Source organism: Hemicordylus capensis, chromosome 2, assembly GCF_027244095.1.
Source record: "Hemicordylus capensis ecotype Gifberg chromosome 2, rHemCap1.1.pri, whole genome shotgun sequence".
Lineage (NCBI taxonomy): Eukaryota > Metazoa > Chordata > Lepidosauria > Squamata > Cordylidae > Hemicordylus > Hemicordylus capensis.
The window spans coordinates 142265274-142291110 of record NC_069658.1 but is presented as its reverse complement, the minus strand read 5'-3'; the positions used below and the strand labels follow the sequence as shown (position 1 = coordinate 142291110).

The window sequence follows — 25837 nt, the reverse complement described above, 5'->3', positions numbered from 1 at the left end:
CTGCCCCTGCTTCACACTGAGATACCAACATCATGTCTGTGTCCACTATTAAATTATTGTATCGTATTGGCTGGATTAAAACTGACATAATATTTATTATTAGCTGATCTGAGGCCTTTTTTGTGGCATATGGAAAGACAGAATTAAAATAAACAAATAATAACATTGTATCTTTAATTTGAAAGGGATTGAGGAGGATTAATCTGTTATAATGATCAGAAATCTTAAAGTCATACAATGTCAAACACTGACGGCTTCCCCTCAGACTCTACCCAGTAATTATTTTTCTTACTGGTGGGACCCTTGACATGCTTGCTTAATAATAATGTAATCAGTATAACATCTCATAATGTCTGCCCTCATGGTTAAATGTTAGATCCCACCCCCCACCCCCACCCGCCACATAGCTAGTGGCATAGATAATTTGTCGGCCAATCTATTCATAAGGACTAATTTTTTACAGATAATAGGAAGGCGGTCGAATCTTCTCTCCCGCCCCCACCACTCCCCTCCTTCCCATTTACCTCAGGGAGCAAGGGGGAGGCCTACTTTTCCAAATATAGCCCTATCCCTTCCTAACCCTGTGGATTTTTGACAGCTCGAGCAGAATCTGGAAAAAGGCAAGGCCAGGACCGACAATCGTACTGAAATGCAGCAGGCAGACTATTTTGTGAGAAGATAATTCAGGCTCCCAGGGCCTTAATTATTTAATTAATGTCTTGGGGCACATCAGCAATTCTCTCAGAATACGGAGTTTACAATGACTGCAGTGGAACAAGAAAGGTTCACAAGAGAAAATGTAATTAAAAAACCTAGTGCACTTCTCTTTCTGACATCATCATCAACACCATCTACTAGAAGTTGCTCAGCCTGTATTAAGGATATGGAATTTATTGAACATGTAATGGGCCTGAAAAACAACTTTCTTCATTCACTTTATAAAAATTACAAGAAAGCACCTTGAAGAAAAATAGGACCAGTCAGTGAAGGATATAGATTAGTTCTCTTGATCTGCCACAAGCAATAATAATTCTTGGAAGCTGTGCAGGTAAACACTGAACTGCTTCCCTTCCAATCATAGGGTTGGAAAGGTAGCTATTTTCTGTACTTCCCTGAATGATGGTTTTTAAGGTATTTTGAAGCATATATTACTTTCTTACTGCGCTGGGAATTATACACATAACTTTCAATAAATTTAATAATGGCTAAGTGGATCCTTCTTGACAAAAGCAGGGGTTACATCTCTCAATCTGTATCCTTTAAGGTTAGAAAGAGCATTGGTGACACTAGTAATAGACACAAAATGCTCTGTCCTCTAGTTTCGGTACCTATTTATATCTTCCGAGAAGTTTGTGCTGGAAATGAACCATTTTGAAAATGGACATCTAATAGTAGAGTTCCCACAGATATGGATTTTGGGTCATGTGTGCCTTCAGGAAAAGCTACTGCTGCAGTCTGTTGTAATTCATTGTGGATCATAACAAAAGGGACCACAACACCCTTTGTTTCTAGAGCCTCTTTAAAAGACTTTGTACACATGCTCTTATATGCCTTGTAACTTAGATCTTAATTGTCACCTCTGTGCGACCTGCAAGTCTCCCACAGGGAATTCATGGAATGTACTTCTATGCAATATGGGATACACAATAATATTTCTCAGTGGTGCAGCTTTTGTAATGAAAGTGAAAACAGAGAGTTGCTACTAGTAGTCCCTACAGAGTATAGACAGTATTTGGCTGGATAGGACCATTAGTTTAATACAGTGGAAGGCGGCTTTTATTTATATTCTTCATCTTTAATTCTTATTTCTTTAGTTCAAAAGTTTGGTAATTTATCTGGTTACTCCATAAATCGGGGCAAATCAGATTTGATGCATTTAGGTTCTACAGATTTTCCTGATGAAGTTTGGGGGTTTTGGTGGTGTCCAAAGTCTGTCTGTTTAGGCACAGTAATTTCTTGGAAGCTCTCTCAATTAGTAAATTGAAATTTTTCAAATGTTTTGGTTCAAATGAAAAACAACTTATATTGGTAGGCTACGATTCCATTGAGTAAGGTAAAGTGTGCCGTCAAGTTGATTTCAACTCCTGGCGCCCACAGAACCCTATGGTTTTCTTTGGTATAATACCATTGTCTCCTCTCGTACAGTATGAGATGATGCCTTTCAGCATCTTCCTATATCATGCTGCCCAATATGGCACCAGTGGGGATTCAAACTGGCAATCTTCTGCTTGTTAGTCAAGCATTTCCCTGCCGCGCCACTTAAGGTGATTCCATTGAGTATCTGGGGCAAAATAAATGTGCTTAAGATGGATCGATTGCTGAGGCTCATATATATTCTAAGAGGTCTTCTATTTCTTATACCTTCATCCTATCTTAAGCACGTTGATAAATTAATCAATGACTGCTTATGACAAAGATACCCACCCAGATTTTTGCTTCATAAACTTCAACTACCTATTGAAGATGGATTTAATTTTACACATGTTCAGGCTTATCATTGGGCATTTATTTTGTCTTAGGGTGGAATAATGAGTCTGGTCATGCCTTGGGCACAGCTTGAAAGTTATTATTTGACCCCACTGAAATCCTGGCTGATGCTTGGTTTATCATTTGTTTATGGATTTAAGTCATTACCGGTGTTTAAAGCCGCAAGGCATATACGAAGAAAGCCGCAAGGCATATACGAAGAACTTTGGGTTCTAGATTTGTTTTTGATCCTTTCTAGCATGAAAAGCTTATGTTTTGGGAGAATCCCTTTTTGAAGACTGCTTGTAAATCTTTTTATTGGGCAAACCGAGCCTCCCACAGTGTCATTACACTAGATCAACTGATCTCTTCTGAACCTGTTTTTAAATCTTTTGACACTTTGAGAGCTGACTTTGGTTTACCTTTAAATGCTAGCTGGAAGTTTATTCAGCTAAAGCATTTACTATCATAGCTCTTTGGTCCTGATTTGATTGCAGCTTTTGAAACTCCATTTCTGTTACTAGACCTGGGACATCTTTTGGATGCACCTAAGCCTGTAACCTTGTTCTATCAGAAGCTTAAAGAAATTGATAAGATTTGATATATATTATATTCAAGATCCTTGGAACAATGATCTTGATACCCTACCTTATTAAATCAATGGCGGGTTTTGAAGGCAGTGAGACATGCCTCTTTGGATCTCAAAATGTGGCAAATACAGCAGAAACTTTTATTCCGTGTTTATTGGAAACCTCAAAGAATGTTCAACACGGGATGGCTGCAGACTTCTGGATGTTGGAGGTGTAATCTGTATGAGGGCACATTTATGCATATGGTTTGATCCTGTCTGGTTATTGCACCATTTTGGCTTGAAATTCATAAGGTTGTTAACATGACATTGTAGCATTCATTGCCTGTCAAGGATGTTCTTGTTTTGTTGGGGTTGTTTTGTTTCTCCAGTATATGGAATCTTGCATTACATCATGAATTGTGGATTCTTCTTGCAGGTGTGTGTGTGTGTGCAAAAAGGAGTATAACACAACACTGGAAGGACAACGATACTCCTGAACTGCAACTTTGGATAACTGGCATGTGTTCCTTGTCAGCATTTGAGCAGGGTTTTCCCCCCCACCAATGGAAAGATAAAGAAGAGGCATGTTCAGTGATTTGGTTGAATTCTAATGAATTCAGTTTTAATGAATTCATGGTTTATGCTTTGAAACACAAGATATATATCCTTAGAGGCAGGTGGATTCCCCCCACACCCAACCACCCTGTGTTGGTTGTATCTTATGTTTAAGTTAGGTTTAAGATATCTTTCTCTTCCCCCCCCCCAAATTTTTTCCTGTTATACTCGTACATATTATTACTATCATGTTATATGCACTATTGTAATTTTACTGCAATAAAGGGAAGAAAATTATACCTTATATACAGGATCTCATGAGTTCAAACACTTGCTGTTACTTTTTGCTTCACATTACATGGTTTGTTTTGTGGGTTTTTTGTTTGTTTCTTTGTTTGCTGCTTGATGTTCTCTTTGGGGTTATTAAATAAATGTGCTTTGTCTTTCCAGAGGCTGTAATGTTTGACAATCATTGCTAGCATAAGGACAATTTTGCTTTGACTAAATATTTCTTTTGGATCTCATGACTGGATTTTCAACATGTAATCAAGGAAATAAGACTGCATTTGCTATAACCTGGAGTATGCTTCATTCCCCACTGCCCAAAAAAGTGCTTCTGTTACCATTAACAGATTTAAATGTTACCATCACGAGACAGGCTATGTTAGTCCCTAGTTAACATCCACACTAAGTTACCCATGACTACTTCCACTGAAATTAATGGGACAAAAAACCTTGTCCCATTAATTTCAGTAAGATGCTTATGAGTAACTTAGTAAGGATGTAAGCCAGTGACTGGAGTAGTCCATCTCATAACTGTAACGTTCAAGTGTGTGTGTGTGTGTGTGTGTGTGTGTGTGTGTGCGTGTGTGTGTGTGTGTTTCTACATAAAAACACAAATTTAAGTGTTACAGTTAGGGAGACAGTCTACTACAGTCATTGACTCACATCCACACCAAGTTACTCATAAACATCTTACTGAAATTAATGGGACAAGTTTACTTAATTGCAGTGGGAGTACATTGCCGGTTCAAATCCCCACTGGTCTATATTACATGTACAGCAGCAATATAGGAAGATGCTGAAAGGCATCATCTCAACTGCGCGGGAGGAGGCAATGGTAAACCTCTCCTGTATTCTACCAAAGAACACCACAGGGCTCTGTGGACACAAGGAGTTGAATTTGACTTGACGGCACACTTTACCTTTACTTTTACTCAGTGCTAATTTGCTAGAGCCTATCAGGCTTAGGGGAGAGGCACACTAAGCTTCAGCACATAGCCAGCCAATCAGAAACAGAGAAGAAAGGTGTTTACCTTTCTCCTTCCCCTTCTGCAGTGGACACATCACTGAGAATGCGTCAGCTTTAAGCTGGTGGTCCTCTGATGGGGAACGAATAGTGCTGCTGCTGCAAGATAGGGAGGCAGGAGGACTAATGCACTTGTTTTCATGCTGTGTTGAGATGAATCTTGTGATTCCTCAGATGCTTACTGGGGGGCTTCTCAATGAGAAGACCAGTAATTGTGGACACCTTTCCCTGAAAGACAGATTGCTCATCACGTCTGATAATTAAACTGCCTCCAGTGCAGAGAAACTGAGGAGTTTTGGGTGTGCAAAGCCCAGCAGAGTGTTCGTCCGAGAATCCTCTGCAATGCATTGAGATTTTGTGCCACAATATGCAAGATTCCTCTGAAGATGAATAAATGTGGAAAGGGTTTTCTAAATGTAAAAAATATAATTACTACTGCCCAAGGTCATTAGTGGTTTTTTGGGGTTTAGTTTGGGTTTTTTTTTGTTTTTTGTTTTTGTTTTTGTTTTTTGTTTTTTGGTTTTTAACCAAGTGTCTCCTATTCTCCTTCACTGAATAACAAAGAATTGGAACACTGATTGTTTGTATAGAACACACTTCCCTGACCTGTGTTTCTGTTGTACAAGACCATTTCTGCATCTAAGAAGCAGGAGGGATGGGGGGTGGGAGAAGCTTGGTACCATGAAATAAACTCATTTAATTCCTATACAACTTATATCATTCTTCCTTCTCAGCAAAAGCAATATAGGTATAAACACAGTTTATTTATTTGCCCAATTTGTACACTGCCCCAAACTTTCATCTCTGGGCAGTTAATAATTGATTAACAATGAGAAAAAGCACAAATGGCCTGGCAGTTTGCTGGAATGTGCTACATCAGTTGGAATGCTGTACCTTATTCATACCCTGCGCGCACCATCCATAAGAGCCAATAGTGCTGGGGACAAATGGTATCACGTCGACACAGAGCGTTTGGCGAGGGTGGTGTCACAGTAGCAATGACTACCCCAGCTCCTGATCTTCCATTTTTTGACCACGTCCTTGTCTGCCCCAGTGACTCCAACTCATGTTGGCAGGGTATATATTAAAATAAATAAAAGACGTAGTATTCCATGTAAAGGGCATGAGGGCTTACAGTCTCTGAAACCTGTGGCAGGGCTGCTTCAGGCAGGTTTACTGCAATGCAACAAGGAGACATGAGCAGAAAAGGGATGCTTTTCATGAACTTTGTGGAAGCATCCATCCCCCCCCCCCAAGTAACTCGTTCAAAAGGAGTCAAAAGTTCTTGTCTATCCAGGAGGGTTTACAGACAGGGCTTCTACCCCAAATCTCCTTTAGGGGTGTGTGTGTGTGTGTGTGTGTGTGTGTGTGTGTGTGTGTGTGTGTTCACATACCAGCCAAATTTACCCTGGGGTCCCTTTAAGATCCTTGGACCCACTCCACACACATATTGGACTTTGTCTTGCAAATTCTATCTTATCTCGATGTTTTTTCGGGGTTTTAAAATGCTAGTTTTAAGTTACTTTTTCTTAAAATGGTGGAGCAAATAGGGAGTGGCACTGCTGTAGAATCATTAGCATGATAAAAGGGAGACTTTCTTTAGAAATTCATATAAAGCTCTTTAGTAATCTCTCCCTCACCCCACTGACTAGATGGGAAACACAGAGGCATGCAATGTGAACCGAGAGCAGAGGGGAGGGGCTGCTTCCCTCAATGCTATGAGTGTAATTCGAAGTGGCTTCGCTCAACACTTACCCCGCAGCATGAAGCCATGTGCAAATAACTTCCAGGAAGCATTGTCTTTAGTTGGAATTAATTTCATTTGCTTTCTGTGACACAAGTGTGTAGTCAAATCTGATTGACTATGCAGTGTCATTATATCATCACATTCACTACACAATTCCCTATTGGCTGGGATAGCCATGTGACTAGTCAAAGTAGTAGAAGTGTGGTAATAAAGAAACAATGATGCTAAAGAGCAGCACAGAGGGGTGAACAGGATTGAAAAATTGTAGATTTGGGGGAGAATATTTCTGACCCTCTGCATTGTCTTCAGTCTAAAAACCAATACTGGGGAATACAGTCAATTCAATCAATTCCTTTATTACGATCACAGACCAGCACAGTTTACAAACAGAAGTCCTACAAAAACCTACATAACCTACAGATTTATAATACAGTGGTTAAGCACATACTTAAGCATACAGATCAGTTTAAAATGATTCTTAACGGACTGCTGGTGGATTTTACTAGCTATCAAACAGAACTTAGCTACATTATAGGATCTCATAAGAACAGCCTTGCTGGATCAGGCCCAAGGCCCATCTAGTCCAGCATCCCGTTTCGCACAGTGGCCCACCAGATGCCGCTGGAAGCCACAGGCAAGAGTTGAGGGCATGCCGTCTCTCCAGCTGTTACTCCCCGGCAACTGGTACCCAGAGGCACCCCGCCCCCAAGGCTGGAGGTGGCCTACAGCCCTCCGACTAGTAGCTGTCAATAGACCTCTCCTCCATGAAATTATCCAAACCCCTCTTAAAGCCATCCAGGTTGTTGGCTGTCACCACATCTCGTGGCAGAGAATTCCACAAGTTGATTATGCTTTGTGTGAAAAAGTACTTCTGTTTGCTGGTCCTAGATTTCCTGGCAATCAGTTTCATGGGATGACCCCTGGTTCTAGTGCTATGGGAGAGGGAGAAGAATTTCTCTCTGTCCACTTTCTCAACACCATGCATGATTTTATAGACCCCTATCATGTCTCCCCGCAGTTGTCTTTTTTCTAAACTAAATAGCCCCAGGTGTTGTAGCCTAGCCTCATAAGAAAGGTGCTCTAGGCCTCTGATCATCTTGGTTGCCCTCTTCTGCGCCTTTTCCAGTTCTACAATGTCTTTCTTTAGATGTGGTGACCAGAATTATACGCAGTACTCCAGGTGTGGCCACACCATAGTTTTGTATAAGGGCATTATAATATTAGCAGTTTTATTTTCAATCCCCTTCCTAATGATCCCTAGCATGTACCGGACAGGGAGTCGACACTTTCAACGAGCTGTCCACCATGACCCCAAGATCCCTCTCCTGGTCAGTCACCAACAGCTCAGATTCCATCAGCATGTACTTGAAGTTGGGGGTTCTTCGTCCCAATGTGCATCACTTTACACTTGCCAACACTGAACCGCATTTGCCACTTTGTTGCCCACTCACCCAGTTTGGAGAGATCCTTTGGAGCTCTTCACAACCAGTTATGGATTTATGGAGTTTGGTATCATCTGCAAATTTGGCCGCCTCACTGCTTACCCCTACTTCTAGAACATTTATGAATAAATTAAAAAGCACCGGACCCAGTACAGATTCCTGTGGGACCCCACTTCTTACTTCCCTCCATTGCGAAAACTCTCCATTTATACCTACCCTCTATATCCTGTCTTTCAGCCAGTTAGCAATCCACACATGTACTTGTCCCCTTATCCCATGATCGCTAAGTTTCCTCAGGAGTCGTTGATGAGGAACTTTGTCAAAAGCTTTTTGGAAGTCTAGGTATACGATGTCATCTGGATCATCTTGATCCACACACTTATTGACACTCTCAAAGAACTCCAAAAGGTTTGTGAGGCAAGATCTACCTTTGTGGAACCCATTCTGGTTCACTCCCAGCAGGGCCTGTTCTTCTAGGTGCTTTACAATTTTATCCTTGAGGATGTTTTCCATCAATTTGCCTGGAACAGATGTTAAGGTAACCGGCCTGTAATTTCCCGGATCACACCTGGATCTCTTCTTGAAAATCGGTGTTACATTTGCTACTCTCCAGTCCTCTGGTACAGAGCCCGATTTCAGGGATAAGTTATATATTTTATCAAGGAGGTCGGCAATTTCACATTTGAGTTCTTGAGGACTCTTGGATGGATGCCATCCGGCCCTGGTGATTTGTTAGCTTTCAGTTTTTCCAGACAGTTTAGAACATCATCTCTCGTTACTTCTATCTGGCTCAGTTCTTTAGCCGCCATCCTCGAAAAGCCTGGTTCAGGAACAGTATATGCTCAGTATCCTCTGCCGTGAAGACAGATACAAAGAACTCATTTAGCTTCTCTGCAGCCTCCACATCCTCCTTAATAATCCCTTTCACTCCCTCATTGTCTAATGGCCCAACCGCCTCCCTGGCAGGTTTCCTGCTTCTAATGTATTTAAAGACGTTTTTGTTATTCCCCTTGATGCTTTTAGCTAAATGTTCCTCAAACTCTCTTTTCACCTCCCTTATTGTTGCCTTGCATTTCTTTTGCCAGAGTTTGTGTTCCTTTCTGTTCTCTTCATTTGGACAGGCCTTACAATTTCGGAAGGAAGTCTTCTTCCCTTTTATGGCTTCCTTGACAGTACCCGTTAGCCATGCTGGCATCTTCCTGGACTTAGTGGTACCTTTTCTCTTTTGGGGTATACAATCTAACTGGGCTTCTAGTATTGTGGTTTTGAGTAAACTCCATGCACTCTGGAGTGAAGTGACTCTCCTGATTTTCCCTTTCAGCTTCCTTTTCACCATACTCCTCATTTTAGAGAAGTTTCCTCTTCTGAAATTCAAAATATCTGTGTTAGACATCCTTGGTGATTCTCTCCCCGCATGTATGCTGAATTTGATGGCACTATGGTCACTGTTCCCTAAAGGGTCGATGACACTGACATCACGCACCAGGTCCTGGGTGCCACTCAGAATTAAGTCCAGGATTGCCTTCTCTCTGGTCGGTTCCAAGACCAACTGTTCTAGGGCACAGTCATTTGGCGTATCTAGAAATTTGACCTCTTTCTCACGTCCTGACTGTGAATTTACCCAGTCTATGTGTGGGTAATTGAAGTCACCCATGAGTACAGCCCTGCCTCTCCTTGACGCCTCCCTGATTTCCTGCTGCAACTCCCAGTCACTGTCAGCATTTTGATCAGGAGGGTGATAGCACGCCTTGACCCCTCCCTATGTCCTGTTTGCTATTCCTGTTCGCTATGCTCTCGGCCCTAAACCTCTTATGTAGAGAGTAGTCATACTGGTCATCTCAGGTCATACTAGTCATCTCAGGTCATACTGAATAGTCATCTCAGGTCATACTGGTCATTTAAAAGATAATCAAGATAAAAAGAGTCTGTACAACCTGGATGGCAATTAATACAAGGGGTTATATGTATATGCTGTACATCTTGGTAAAATTGGCAGTGGAGGAGCACATGAGCTGTTGTTTCAATATGACCCGATTTGCAGGGACAAGTACGTTCTTTGTAGGGGATTTTTTGATGCCTCCCTTCCAGGACTAGAATACAGTCATCCCTCACAAATCACAAGGGTTACATTCTGACAAAACCTTGCATTTGGCAAAATCGCAGTTGGGGCACACTAGACATGACTGGGAATGAGGGGTTTAGGGAGACCATGGGCAGGAAAGGTAATTTAAAAATCACTTTCAAAAGGTTGGAAATGTCTAGGAATTTATTTCCTCCTGTAATTCTTTCCCACTCCCTCCCCAGTCCTCCCAACAACAGTGGCAGGAGAAAGAGGAAACAGCAAGTGGGGAAGAACTTTGCCGCCTTGGCATGTACCGGACAGGGGAGAAACTTGGCACAGGGTAAACTCTCTAACCTCTGCTTCCCAGTGCTGGGGTGTGTTTGTCTCAGCACCTCGTTGGTGGGAAGAAACTCGGCACCTCGGTGGAGGGGGGAACGAAGGAGAAAACACTCTCCAGAGGGGGGGGTGGAGATGACAGAAGCATAGGTGGCACAAGGAAGGAAAGCAGGGAGGAATGTTGCTGGCTCCACACATGCCAGGGGTGGGAAGTAGGGATGTGCATGAACCTGTTTGGAGTTTTGAACACTAGGGGGAGTTCGAAAGCAGGGGGGTCTCCCTTTAAGGGCGGAGGAGGGTGCACTTACCCCTCTCCCCGCTCCCCCCCCCCGCTGGTGCTTAGTGTCGGTAAAAGCCTTCGGGGCAGCAGTGTACCTCCCTGCCGCCCCTTCCCCCTCTTCGGCTGGAAGTACCAGACACACATGTACACACGCTCATACACATCGCGCATGTGCTCACACACATCAGACAGGCGCACGTGTGATGTGCACGCGCGCCTGGTACTTCCAGGCACTTCTAGCCAAAGTGGGGGAAGGGGCGGCAGGGAGGTACACTAGGTAGGTTGGAGAAATTTGGTGAGGAAAACTCTTTGTAAGAGCTCTACCGCCTCCCAAACTATGTGAAGATGGGGGCTTGGGGCGCATGTGCTGGCAGCAGATGCACTGGAGTCAGGCAAGAGTAAGAGAGAAGGCAGTGAAAGACTCCCTTACCCATGTGCAGAGGACTGAAATCAGCCGGATCTGCTTCATTTGGGACGAAGGTGGGTCAGGTAAAGGGAGTTTTTCACTGTCTTCTCTCAGAGTCTTGCCTGACTCCAGCGTGTCTGTAGCCAGCACATGTGTCCCAAGTGTTGGAATAGTTTGGAAGGTGGAAAAACTCTCGCCGCTATCCCACTCCGCCGCTGCCATGCAGCAGCAGCTTTAAAAGGGGGTGGAGGAGGTTAAAAGAACAGTCAAAAAGCAGGAGAAATTGAGTCCCTATCGGGACAAGCATTTCCCCGCAGAAAATCGGGGCATCCTGCGCAGGGCGGGATAGTTGGCAACCCTAGTCATGCATATTTTCAAGTTGCAGTAGGCGAGACAGTCTACAAAAACCCAGTCGCAGGTACTCAAAACAGCAATTGCTGAGAGATGACTGTAGTTGGCATGGGCAAAAAAGTGTATGTGGCAGGGGTGGGGGAGAACTCCCAAGGTGCTGATAGATTTACTCAATATGTTTTTACTGGTACAGTGTCATAAAATTAATTAGTTCAGTGTTACCTTACGCGTTTTGAGGCAGTTCTCTTCTTCAGAGACAATTCTTGGGTAGATAAAATCTAGAGAGAGCCAGCGTGGTGTAGTGGTTAGAGTGCTGGACTAGGACCGGGGAGACCCGAGTTCAAATCCCCATTCAGCCATGATACTAGCTGGGTGACTCTGGGCCAGTCACTTCTCTCTCAGCCTAGCCTACTTCACAAGGTTGTTGTGAAAGAGAAACTTAAGTATGTAGTACACCGCTCTGGGCTCCTTGGAGGGAGAGCGGGACATAAATGTAATAATAATAATAATAATAATAATAAAAATTAATCTAAGATCTTAGAGGATTGCTTTTGAAATAAATACATAAATACCCTTGGTGGTGCAGGGTGATAACTCCAGAAAACAACATTGATTGACTTCATCTACCCAAGAATTGCCTCTGAAGAAGAGCACTGCCTTGAAACCAATAAAAACATATTGAGTAAATCTATCAGAACCTTAGTTTCTTCCCCCTTTTTCCTATGCCAACTATTCCCTCAAATTGGTTTTCATGTTGAAAGCAATGCTGAGTTCTCCCTCCCCACATTTTTTGCCTTCAATTTGTTGGTGCTGTGTCATTTGTCTCTCCCTGCCTCCCCTCATTTTGCTTCAAATAGTTGGCATAACCCTAGTGGCAATTAGCTCATAGAAAGCTTGAGGAAAACAATTCTCTCGGAATACCATCAGTAGGGGATAAGGGCCTCTCATCACTCACACCCATCAAGCAGTTAAATCCCATTCAGTGGACCAGGCTGCATGTTTTCCCTCCTAGAGGACAGTGTTCTGAACACAGTATGGTTCTTGTAATATGCTCTATCCAATGCTTGTTCTTGTCTTGTTCTTAATGTACTCCCTTGCATGTGGTATTGCGTACAGACTTAACACAAGTGTTTCTCCAGTTAATGTTACTGACTGACTTCAATATTGGTTTGTTAAAACCCTTCAGGAAAAAAGTGTGGAACAGCCAGAGCCATGGCTTGTAAAATACCCAGTCAATGTGAATCACTTCTATGCCCGCAGGAAAGCCCAGAGCACTTAGATGGGCTATGCTCAAAAATGGTTTTAATTTCTTTGATTCCCACAGAATTGCATTTCCCTAGCCACTGCGTAAGTACTAAAATAGCCACAACTTGAAAACATCAGCTGGCTTTAATAGAACAACAGTACGCTGACCTTTTTTGCAAGGAGGAATGAAATGATCAGTCCTTCCCCATAGTGGAGCTCATTGAACCATGCTCATCACCCTGAGAATGCTTGTTTTTACATTCTGTTCCTCTTGTTATAAAGCCTAATTACTGTTCCATACAGGAAAGCTAAGGAACAAACCCAGTCAAAGAAAATATTGAAGGAAGGCAAAAAGGTTTTCTATGTACCTGGAAAGCCAGCAGAGCTTGTGATTCCAATGGACAAGAATTAATAGCTCCAACCCAGGGTTATCTCAAATCTTTCCAACATTCCTTCATCCAGCTGTCCACTGTGCATGTGCATAATGGAAAACTTCTTCCCAGCAAAGCACATGAGCAGTCACCAAAATTCATTGTAATCTGGTATTTTTTCATAAACATAGTGCCATTTAAATTGCACTATGCCATTGTGAGTGGCATCCATTGCCACCAGGAACTCACTAGATAGCTGTAGTCCTTGTAAACTGATTGTAACGTTCTATTTTCCCAAAACTGGAAGCTTGCTCTGTTTTTGAATTACTTGAACTATCAGTTCACAGGGCTTATAAATGAACAATGTGTTGACTTTACTTGATGGCCCCACCAGTTACAGCCATGTGGAAGGAAATGGAGTTGGAAATGCAAGGCTTTGCTGGCCCAGATACTGTCATGGTGAGGAGCAGTGAGGAATGTTGAGAAAGTACTGCACAGAAGATCCTGGGTGAGGATATGCTCAGTATAGATGTATGGGGCCAACACTTCAGGCAGCTCTACCACCAGGAGACCAAGGGACCCCGAGAGGTCTGCAGCTGACTCCATAGTCTTTGCTGTTAGTGGCTCAGCCTAGAACAACGCACACAAAACAGGGGCTGGGCCATGTGCTCCTGGAGCAGTTCTTGGCCATCCTGCCTCCAGCAATGAAGAACTGGGTCAGAGTATGTGGGTCAGAGACCACCTCTTAGGTGGTAGTCTTGACAGAAGCTTTCCTCCTAAGCCAGACAGAAGACAAGAAGCAGCAGGGGCAGTTAGAAGAAGACCACCATTTTCTTTGAGGCAAAGAAGGCTCTGTCATACATCAGACAGAGGTTGCTGTTCAGAGGGATCTCTCAGGAGGATGACAGAGATTCCACTTGGCTGGCAATGCATACAAGGTCATCTCCCTTGTTTAGTGGTGGAGAAACAGCTTCCATACAACCAGATCAGGGTCCTGACTCCTTTGAAGAGGTGGATGTGTATTCCACTGAGGAGGAGTGGGCTCTGCTGGACAAAAAATGAGGTAGAACCAGGTGAGCATTCGTGGAAAGAGTGAGATGTAAAGAAAGACAGCAGAGAAAGGAAACTGAAGTAAAGCAGAAAAGGGGGAATGAATTCTGTTATTCTGATGACTGCCAAGAAATCCCAGTTCAAGGGGGAAACAGAGGCGACTGGTGGCTTCTGACACTTGGCCGGGGTGTGTGTGTGCTAGGCAGGGCAGTTGATGCGAAAAGCCAGAGGTAGTTAGAGGTGGAGCCAATTGGGGGCTTCTTTCTCACCAAGCCTTGCCATGTCCCTTTTTCTTTCTCACCAAGCCTCTCTTTTTCTCTCTCTCATCAAGCCTCTTTGTTTCTCTCACACCCTCTCCAAGCCTTCTCTCTCTCTCTCTTCCCCCATCACCAACCCTTTCCATACCTCATTTCTTTCTTACAAAGCCCCCTTTGACAAGCTTCTTTTCTCTTCCCCCACTCAAATATTGCCATATAACCCCCGCTTTCTCTCTCTCCTCCTCCCTGCCTGCAAACAAACACAGGAAGATCAGTCTTAAAACAGCCAGTGAACTCTCCAAGCAGAGAGCTTCCTCCAACCCCTCCTCCTCTGAACTTCCTATTTTGCTCTTATTGGCTGGAATAGCCTGCTTATCAAGCTGCTCCAGCCAGTTAGATTAGTGGGGGTGGGGGTGGGGGGCGGCACCGGTCTGGCCTTACCCCCCAAAAGGCAATACAAATGGGTGAAAAAATAAAGTTACAGTACTTTTGGCTTCAGGAGCTGTATTTTTAACCCAATATTTACTTCCTTGGGTGGGCAATGTCAGGAGCTGCCCACTAGGGATCAGACGCTGGAGGAGCTTGATTAGCAGCTATTCCAGCCCGGAGGTTACAGGCATAAATTCCCCCCTTTCCAGTCTTTGACGATTCTGAGGAGCAGGCTGACCTGAAAATATAATGTCTATTACATCCCTTTCTGGATTGTACCACTTCAGACTGCAAGTGGGAGGTAGCAAATACGAATGCTCCTGCACTAAAATATGTCTTATCCCCATAAAGTTAGCATGGCAGGGAGAAGTATTCTATCCTAGCCTTCTCACTGATGTATTAGTTTTCTACAGCTATAGCGTTAACAAGAGGGAAACATTCCAGTTATCAGTCCCTCACCTGCATTCTGAAGAGGTAGAATCCCAGGAAAACTGCTCCAGATATTTTTCCCCCTTGAATATGTATGTAAAAAAATCTTCTGACTCAACCAGGTTAATGATTACCTGGCTGGCCAGATCTAACCAACTCTGCACAAGGGAGGCTTTCTTCCTTGATCAGTCACCTCTGCCTCTGAACTCACTGGGGTTTTAATCTGTAACTTTCCTGGCCTGAAAGTTAAGAAAAGATTCTGGTAGACAAGTTCTGGTAGGTTACTGCTGCTACCAAGTCAGCCTTTAAAAGTTTCTCCTAATAGGGCTTGGGTGACTAAAAATCCCTGTTTCACTTTGCTTCCCCCTTGCTAACAGGCATGTATAAAAACAATTTCTCCCCTAGGTGTTTGCCTGCACATGAAGCTAATGATAGCTTGCTGAGCTCTCTTAAGATGCTGTGCACTAGATGGCTCCTAGCCCCACCCTTTTCTCCCCCTCTACCGTGAGTTAATAACCAGCTATAGGAGGCTTGTAAAAAGAAAAGAGAAAAACAGTTTATTAAGTTGCTGCAGACTGGTTCGTCTGAGACTTGAGTTTTTTTTAGGAGCACTCAAAAATGCTTAGTTGATTGCAAGAATGTTTCAAAACGCCCCGATCTTTCTTAGGCGGTACACAATGAAAGCTTAGTTACTCAGTTACAGAAACAGATATTTAGGAAATGCAAAGCACACAGAGAAAGCAAAATAACTCCTCATTTCATGAAGTCTCCTAACGTGAAGAATCACTAAACATACTTTCCCCTATGCTAGATTCCGAAGCCATACAGCCCTGGCTTCCTTTCCCTTAAAAACTCGCCAAAACTCCTGGCAAGATCAAGTCCCCTGCACAATCTCTGACCCTTAGAGATTCTCCTGCAGACGCCATACTGGATTTCCTGCCCCGCCGCACTCTCCTTCCACTTCCCCCTTCTTGTTCCCAGCATTCCCCCAGCAGGTCTCATGTCCCACCCACCTGGTAGACTGATTGGTCAAGACCAGCGGCCATCAACTTGTCAATCAAGAACAGGGTTTCACTTCCTATTAACTCTCTTGGGGTGGGATGGCTGGTCACTACAATGTAACTCTAGTCTTTGAACAGAAATAGGTTGTTGAAGTACAGCAAGGGAAACTAATCAAAATTATATAGGGCTCAATTTCTAAATTCTAAATGGATTTAAACGCTGGATTTAAACTTTCAGCTGTGTAACTGCTTTGACACTTTTATTGTAGATGTTATAGAAATGTAAGTTGATATGTTGGTGATGCAATGCACATATTAACTCCCTCTCAACAAAAAGACCTTTTATTGTGCAAAAAAAGTACAACTAAAAGCTGATAGCACTAGCACTTAGCAATAGCACTTACATTTATATACTGCTCTATAGCCAGAGCTCTCTAAGCGGTTTACAATGATTTAGCATATTGCCCCCAACATTCTGGGTACTCATTTTACCGACCTCGGAAGGATGGAAGGCTGAGTCCACCTTGAGCCCCTGGTCAGGATCGAACTTGTAACCTTCTGGTTACAGGGCGGCAGTTTTACCACTGCGCCACCAGGGGCTCTGGTAAACATAAGACCTTTCAGTGTAACACACCATCCTCAGTTAAATGAACAAGTGAGCATAGATGAAAACCTCCTCCATTCCCCAGCTGTTAAATTCCTTATCGAATTAGGAATATAGTTATAGAAATGTATTAAATAAAATGAATGAATGAATAAATAAAATAAGAATAAGGGTCTTTATGCTGAAACTTCCCAAAATCTGCTTTTATTGTTTTGATCATCTTGCTGCTATGTTTTATCTGCTGCTTTTGTATAATTGTTTTGGTAATTTAAAAAAATGACTTTAGGTGTATTGTTTTATAGTATGTAAGACACAGTGTGCATTTTTTAATGCAAAGGCAGAAATCATCATACTGGCATTATCTCATCTGATCAGCTGTGAGTGAGTAAGTGTAAGACAAGAAGCTGTTTCAAAGTGAAATCATAAAGTGCATCATCCCCCACAAGAAGCCCCCCATAGTTTCTCTCTCCCTTCATTACTGCAGAAATCAGCTGAAGAGCTATTTGCTCATTCTAAAACTTCCCTTGCCTTATTTAGCTCTTACAAGACCTCATTTGTCAAAGTGCAGAAACAGTGCTGATGTCAAATCCAATGCTGCATTGCTATAGCTAAGATGAGCTACAGCAAAGCGACAGGCCCAAAAGTACCTTGCTAGAGAGTGTGATTGCTTCCATGGCCTCTTGGGATGGGTAAATTAGAACTAGAAATTCTTTGAATATCCTGCTCCAGGACTGTACTGTGGTAAAGGATTAGGTTCCATCTACATGCTCTCAGGATAGTGTTATGTGGGAAGTGACACACCGAAATATGGCAAGTTCTTTCTGCTGTTTTTTATTGTCTAAGATCTTATTTTAGCAAAATGAACAAGATATACTTTTCAAATTGAGGGAGGAAACTGTCCAGGGGAATCATAAACTGTCACAAAAATTAATTTCACAAAATATTGCTCTCTCACCACCTCCTGCAAGAGCAGTCTTGGTAATTATAGTAAGAAACTTTATAGTGAAAATGGGTTTAATTGTTTTTAAAGAAGGTAGACAATTCTGTGTCTAATTAGAAGAAAGGTTCCCTGCTTGGAGGGCCCTTTAATTTCATGCTAACATCAGCACACTGCTGCTAAATGTTTGTTTGTGGAACTGGGCTTGTTTTCAACAAAAACTTCTGAAAGAGAGAAACCTTGGAAATTCGGTGAGGAGATTGGACCTAGCTGAGCGGCAACTACCTGCAGGCTAGCTCTGGAAAGCTATAATACAAATAGCAACATGAAGTGAATTGCTTGCGACAGCAGTTGTATGGATGGAACTAACTGGATATGTGCTCAGTGTGAAATTAGAGATTCAGAAATAATCAAACTTTTTGCACATTTCTGAGAACAACATGGTTTCTGTTTTGTGTGAGCATGTGTGCATCTTAAGCAATACATTTTTCCAAGCACAGGTAAAAAATGGCTCACAAGGAAGCAACCATGGGATGGAGTCCTGCTCACAAAGCTTTCTTCTCACTCCTATTATTGTTTTGCCTCCCTTTTGTTGAAAGTGAAGGACTATGCACTGTCTCTTGTCTCAATGACATAGGAGGACAGACAAGTGAGTCAGAGGGCTAGAGGGTCAAGACATTGGTCATCCCTTCTCTACTGCTCTGACACTATCCCTTTGATATGTAGATTGATAATCTCAGGGACTTCCTTCCTTCTAGCCACTTCTTTTCTCTTTCTTCTTCTTCCTGTTCCTTCTACCTTGCAACATGCAAGCTCCTCTCCCCTGCACCATGTGTGCAGAGATGCAGAATCCATCTGCATCCAGCTAGATAGATAGATTAGAGATCCTAACTCCTCACTTTCCTATCTAGAATGGAGTTCTCTAATAAATACCACTTATATTGATTTGAAACTATGAACTGGCTCCAAGTTACTTTACTCCCAGCATACACGCATGCCTAACTAAATTCCGCTGTGTTGTGCCTCTGTGCACTCTGCTATAATGAAAAAGGGTTTCTTTTACCAGAGAGAATTCCCAACACCTTTACCTCTCCAAAAGCCACTCCTGAGAGTTGAGGGACCCTCTGGAATTGTGTGTGCATCATAGGAGGCTGCAGCTAATCATGGGACTAGGCTGAATTGAGATATTGGTGTTTGTAATGAATCCATTCCTCAATGTAGGCCAGCTCTTGAATAATGTTTTAGACTAATTACAGTTTAGTCCAATCCTAGACTTATGTTATGTTTTGATATAGAGTGCAGAAGGACATCTTGCTACTTCCTTTTCAAATACCATGGCGTTTTTGTCACTTGTGGTTTAATCCTCATGGGACAACTGATTAACATTTTTAAAAGGCATCCACCAAAACCTTCCTTTGATTATACTTCATCCTGAAATAGATTTTATTCATGTCCTAACATCTTTTGGTCTTTTAGGTTGGTAAATACATCCTTAGGAAATCTGGCAGTTTCTCTTATAGAGGGACCCTCAAAGACAAGTCCACCCTAAGGGGAGCTTCCTAGCCTTGCGTTACAGATGTAGGTATAAGTTAGTGATGCCTTTGATACATTTGCTTACTCACCCACATGATCTCTCTTCATTGGTCCTGTACTAATATACTGTACATGTTCTCTTTGGTTCCCTGCATTGAGGGAACTTCACTGCCAGCATTCTTGGATTGTCAGTCAACTTTCTGTAAAGCTCCCGATCCCTGTTGCCCCGACCGGCTCCATGACAGAGCCGGCAATCGTGTGGGTGGCTGATTGGGCCGCCCAGGGCTAGCTCCCTGATCGTCTATGGCAGGCGCGGCTCGTGAACTCATCTCCAGGGGGCGGGGTGACAGGCGGCTTCTTTAACTGTAAACGGAGCCGGTGCTCCGTGCCTCTGCCTGGAATTGCCTCCACCACTCATCTGGCTCCCACGGAGGTGAGCCCCTGCCAGCGGCCAGGTGAGTGGCAGAGGCGATTCCCCGCCGCGGGGGCTGCTGGGTGGCACGGAGCACCGGCTCCATTTACAGTTAAAGCAGCCGCCCGCCACCCCACCGGAGGTGAGTTCACGAGCCGCCCCTTGTCTCCAGGGAAAGCGGGTCAAGCCTGCTCTCCCCGCGAAACCCCTTACGGCTCTCCACACTGCCCCTCAGTCACCCAGAGAAGTAAAGGTAGGATCGGGAGGATAATGCATAAAAGACATTTTAATATGTGCAGGGGCGTAACTATAATAGGGCAAGGGGAGACAGTTGTCTGGGGGCCCACTGCCTTAGGCCCCCCCCAGAGGCAAGTCACATGACTGACTCCCCCAGCCACGCACCCCCCCCGGGCTTCCTTCAGTTGTATTTGTCCTCTGAAATTGATGTGAATGGTAAGACCTGGAGCTACCAGAACAGCATGTCTTTCTCTAGTACTATTAAATGACTTGCATCGTCCACAATTTACAAAACCTTAAAAAAAATAATTTAGGATGATGTTCTATTGTGGCACATAGGGGTGTGTGTGTGTGTATTGCTTTTTGTTACTACTATTCAGCCTCATTTAAGATTTCTTTACTTCATGAGCTGGGCTTCAGTGAGGGGGGCCCTATTTTAAAATCTTGTCTCTGGGCCCATTCCAACCTTGTTACGCCCCTGAATATGTGCAATGTTAGACTGTAAAATTAGCAACATATCCAATGCTCTCTTGCTCTGAATTTTTAAAACCTACTACCTTATAACTTAGTCTGTTCTTTTAAAAATTTGTATGCATTGTCACTGTATTTACCAACTGTGTTTCATCTAAAAGTGTTCTTTCAGCAGCTCATGTGCATTGAAGAATCTCAGTGTACAGAGGGTGCTTGGCAACGCTCCTTGATAAGTATAAGGAATTGGTTTTCTTCAAAATCTCCATACAAGATCAATTAACATAATAGCATCCTCATTCAGTAAAGATTTTTAAAGTTTTTATAAATAAAGGTTTTCGAGAAACCAACACAACATAATTTTAATGTAGACTTTGACAACCTAATCAAAACCATAACCTAAGGGTTTTAAAAAGCAAAATCTGTGTAAAAAACTTGCTTTTCTCTGTCTTTTCTTAGCCTTTAGTATATATTATAATGGCACAGTTGTGCCAGTATAGTTCAGATGGGGAGTAGTTTCAACATTCCACCATTATAAGCCCTGAACATTCTTTTGCTTATAAATTCAAAGCCATTGTCCCATCTGCCTAGCCATCAGCACACATTCACTAGGTGACAAGAGATGCCTCCCCTGCAAATTTGTTTGTTTGTTTTATTAGATTTGTACACCGCCCCAAACATTTGTCTCTGGGCGGGTGAAGAGGTGGGTTTTCAAATGCTTTTTAAAAATTGCCAGAGATGGGGAGGATCGTATTTCAGTAGAGAGCGCTGCATTCCACAATCTTGGGGCAGCAACCAAGAAGGCCCATCCCCGTGTGGCCTCCAGCCAAGCTGGCAGCAATTGGAGACAGACCTCTCCAGATGTCCTCAATGGGCGGTGGGGCTCATAATAAAGATGTTCTCTTAAATACCCAGGGCTCAAGCCATTTAGGGCTTTATAGGTTATAACTAACACTTTGTATTTTGCCCAGAAACCTATTGGCAGCCAGTGTAGCTCTATCAGCAAAGGAGTGATGTGTTCTCTCCGAGATGATCCAGAGACCAACCTGGCCACCGCATTCTGCTCAATTTGCTCAAGATCTGTTGAAAAATGGCTTAGATCGAGCAGTTTGAAGTTTTTCTCTTTTGAATAGGGGTTTAAAGGGTTGGCACTGTATGCTGTATTAAGTAGTAAATGAAGCAAATTAAAGACTAAGGCTATAATCCAGGCAAAGTTCAGTTCTTTTATATCCTATTGTTTACAGTGGAAGAGTTAAATACATGTTTAAGTGACTCTCATTGAAACTAGTGGGACTTATAACTGCTTAACTTTGGTTGGTGTCAAAACTTATTATGGATCTTAGGGTCGCAGCACTGGGTTGTTTGGTGTGCCCGGGTGTGTGTGTGTCTGAATAAGCCATTGACCAAGGCCACTTGTGTGTTTATCTCAAGAAGGCCATGAGCCTTCCACAAGCCTCATAGCTGTGACCGGAAGTGTCTTGGATGCAAAGTGGGGATGTCCGCACTGGTGTGCCTCAGCAGGTTGCGAATGTGGCTTGAGTGAACTGTGAAACGTTGAAAAAGGGTCCATCTCTACTCTACTCTAGGTTGTTGGGCTGGCAGACCACTACCTTGTTTCCCTCACCTCTTGTGACTCTGGGCAGAGGACACCCTGCATTTTAGACTTTTCCCTACGCTGTCTGTCTCAGGAGAAGGAACCTAGGTCCAGGTTAGAAAAGATGAGAGGTTTGGGTCAGTCTTAGTGCCCTTTAGCTGACACGCCTGTAGTTTATATGTGACACAATGTTTCTAAATGGGTCCTCAACTGCAATTCCCGAAGGAAGGCAGTTCTGACCAAGAGACCTTAATGCATCTCCAGATCCCTCTCTCCCACCCCAGCATGCTCCAAAAATACACCCTCGTATGGGAAATGATTTATTAGAAGAATGGTTTCCACCTCTTCTGGCACCACCTGTGCCTGCCCCCCACCCCACAGCAGAGTGCTGTGGCTGTTGCGGATGCCCAATCCCGGGATGGTTCCACTTTGGCAACCCATGCTAAGACTAAGTCACGTGACACAGCTTCTGGCCATCATCCCACATCGTCCACCACCACCGCAATGCTCAGTGAAGAATGCGGAATTGAGGGAGAGCAGTTAACACCCCTGCTGTCTCTGCTGCCATTAAAGGGTGTCACCCCGGCAGTCTTGTGTCAGGCCCTACAGCCAGACCTAGCTGTCATCTACATGCCACAAGGGATGCTAACCAGAAGGGGACAGAAATTCACTGTACAGTGTTATGAGATCTCCACCAAATTAATTAGGCAGTTGCCTATCACTCCCAGACTTATCTCCGGGACTTTTCCTCTGACTTGACTCCGCACAGAGGAGTGGGACGCTATCATGGGAGAGGTGAGCTGGTCTTGTGGTAGCAAGCATGACTTGTCCCCATAGCTAAGCAGGGTCCACCCTGGTTGCATATGAATGGGAGACTTGATGTGTGAGCACTGCAAGATATTCCCCTCAGGGGATGAAGCCGTTCTGGGAAGAGCAGAAGGTGTCAAGTTCCCTCCCTGGCTTCTCCAAGATAGGGCTGAGAGAGATTCCTGCCTGCAACCTTGGACAAGCTGCTGCCAGTCTGTGAAGACAATACTGAGCTAGATAGACCAATGGTCTGACTCAGTATATGGCAGTTTCCTCTGTTCCTATATTCCTATTCTACTTAAGGACCACTAGGTGGTGCTAATACCTGCCACAGTTGCAAACAACCAGGACACTGGGAGGCAGAGTGACCTAAATGCCCAGTGCCTCACCCTTACATAGAGTCCAACCCTTTCTGACAAGAAGGCAGCCACCCTTTTCAAACTCAACAGTATTCAGGACCAGAGGCGTAACTAGGGAAAACGGCGCCCGGGGCAAGCACTGAAATGGCGCCCCCGCCCCCCCAACATACTACATTATACTTAGGTTTTTCCTCACAAGCGCCCGCCACCGCCGCCAAGCCAGGCCACTGACTGGCCGCCAGGCGCCAGCAAAGCAATGGGGGGGGGCGGGCAGCACGGAAGGGACCGCTCGTGGGGGAGGGGGCACCGACGCGTTCCCTTGACTGCTGCAGCGCTGCTGCACTGAGCAGGAAACATTTGTATTAACAAAAAATTTTAAAAAAATTTTAAAATAATTTTTTTTGTCATGGCGGCGCCCCCCACGTGACCAGAAAAGATGGCGCCCGGGGCACGTGCCCCCACTGCCCCCCCTATAGTTACGCCTCTGTTCAGGACCTGCAGGTTGGGGAAGGGGATTTGGGTAACAATTGCAACAATGATACTTTGTGTGCTTCTTTGCTTACTGTTGACCAGTCTGGCCCTTTTGTATCATGTGAAATAGGGGGAAGGAAAATACCTCTGTAAGTGGATACAGGTGCAACCTGGTCCACCTGGCACATGGAGGATGTGGTTGCCCTGGTCCCATCAGGGCAGGTTGTAAATGCCATGGGAATGGGTGGAGTAGTGATACCCCATTCAGTCTCACACACCACTTCTGTGCAAGTGGGTCCCCTTACTTGTGATCATGCTTTTTTGTTAAGTGACACTACTCCTGTAAACCTGTTGGGAAGGGATCTGCTATGCAAATTAAGAGCTACCATTTACTCCATGGAATGTATCTGGGTATTCCCAATGATATGGCCCCACAATTCATTATGGCATTAGCAATGGAGGAGCACCTTGCTGAACCCCCAGGTGGCCAACCAGAGGCACTCCAATGCATACCAGCCTCTTTGTGGGCTTTCACACCCCTGTGAGGTGGAGAAGCCATGTCTGTGAAGATTGCGGTCAAACCTGGCAAACCCTTCCATTTGTTTTTTTTATACCCACTGGCAAGGGGTATAAAATATCTAGCTGGTCATTGATTCCATTTTTTGCTCAAGAAGTCCATGTAGCATCTCGCCTCTTGTCCGGGCCTTATCGTTCAATCCCTCGTCAATGCAGATGAATTACTATTTGTGGATGGGTCCTGCCTCAGAAATCAGGCAGGCACATTGTGTACTGGTTGTGCAGTTGTCACTGAGTTTGCTGTTCTTGAAGCTTTTGCCCGCCCAGCCCTTTCTAGCGCACAACCAGCTGAGCTGGACCCGCACCTACACCCTGGTCTCTGGAACCAGAGCCACAGTGTACACTGATTCAAGGTATGCCTTTGGGGTTTGCCACTTTTGGGGGGTGCTTTGGAGGGAACGGGGTTTTCTTACCGCCTCAGGCATACCCATTTCTCATGCACAGCTAGTCACTGCACTCCTGGAAGTCATGCTTCTCCTGTCTGCACTTGCTGTTGTACACTGTTGTGCTCACATCTCCTCTAATTCTCTTGTTGCAAAAGGAAACTGGCGTGCAGACCAAGTAGCTAGGTCTGCAGCCCTTAAGGGCCCTCCAGCCCAAGTAATATTGGCTGCTCAGCTCCTAGAGCTCCCCTCTCCTTCTGAACTGTCCTCCCTACAGTGGGTCATTTCCCCGGTGGTACACAACCTCTGGGGGTGTACTGGCTGTACTTCTGCCCCAGATGGCACCAGGTACCATCCTGATGGCCGTCCTGTGGTTCTGCATTTCCTGGTTCAGCGTTTTGTTCATATGGCACACCAGGGGTCCCACATGAACAAAAGGAGGATTGTAGTTAACAAAATTCAAAATTTGGTTATCCTCAGGATTCATTCTACTTGGGAAGAAGGAACTTGGACCTGAAAACCAAGCTGGCTAAGACTGTCAAGGATACTGGCTTGCCCTGGCCAGATGCCCTGCCCTACATACTCCTCTCTATCAGAAACACTCCCAACAGAAAGCATGGCTTGACACCTCACGAGATAGAAATGGGGAGGTCTCTGAGGGTGGGAATTGAACCACCCTCAGTACAGGATAGTCTGGTCCACCTAGAGCAAAATATAGTGGGCTATTGTGTGAATCTAACAAAGGTCTTTAAGTCTCTCCACTCACAGGTTGAGAGGCTCACAAGCCTCCCAACACTGAAGCCTGCCATTCCGTACAGCCAGGTGACTGGGTCCTAGTGAAGGAGTTAAGACGCGAGAACTGCCTGGCGCCCCATTGGGCCAGTCCTGTTCAAGTGCTGCTGACCACCAACACAACCATTAAGTGTGAAGGAAATACTACCCCCTGCTAACTGGGCAAAGAGGCACCTTTTACCGTGGTGATTCTCTTTATTTAGCAGGGGAAGAGTAACTGGCCCTCTCCACCCCCAGCACAGTACTTCCAGTGACTGTTGCTGGTGTCTATCTGGTGTTTCTTTTTAGATTGTGAGCCCTTTATGGACAGGGATCCATCTTATTTGTTTGTTATTTCTCTGTGTAAACCGCCCTGAG

At 44.2% G+C, this 25837-nt stretch overlaps 1 protein-coding gene across 7 annotated transcripts in view; it reads left to right on the top strand.

Annotated features, from left to right (window-relative positions):
• Positions 1–25837, top strand: part of LOC128342137 (uncharacterized) — a 326129-nt gene that overhangs the window by 173572 nt on the left and 126720 nt on the right. For 3 of the 7 annotated variants that reach the window (XR_008314787.1, XM_053289048.1, XM_053289047.1), the window contains one exon: positions 3474–4041. The exons of the other annotated variants lie outside the window; for them this stretch is intronic. Coding sequence is in view for 2 of the 3 variants with exons in the window: in XM_053289048.1 (XP_053145023.1) it covers positions 3474–3766 (293 nt within the window). In the remaining variant the exon portion in view is untranslated. Of the gene's footprint in view, positions 1–3473; positions 4042–25837 lie in introns of those variants that run through there. 7 annotated transcript variants of the gene reach the window in all.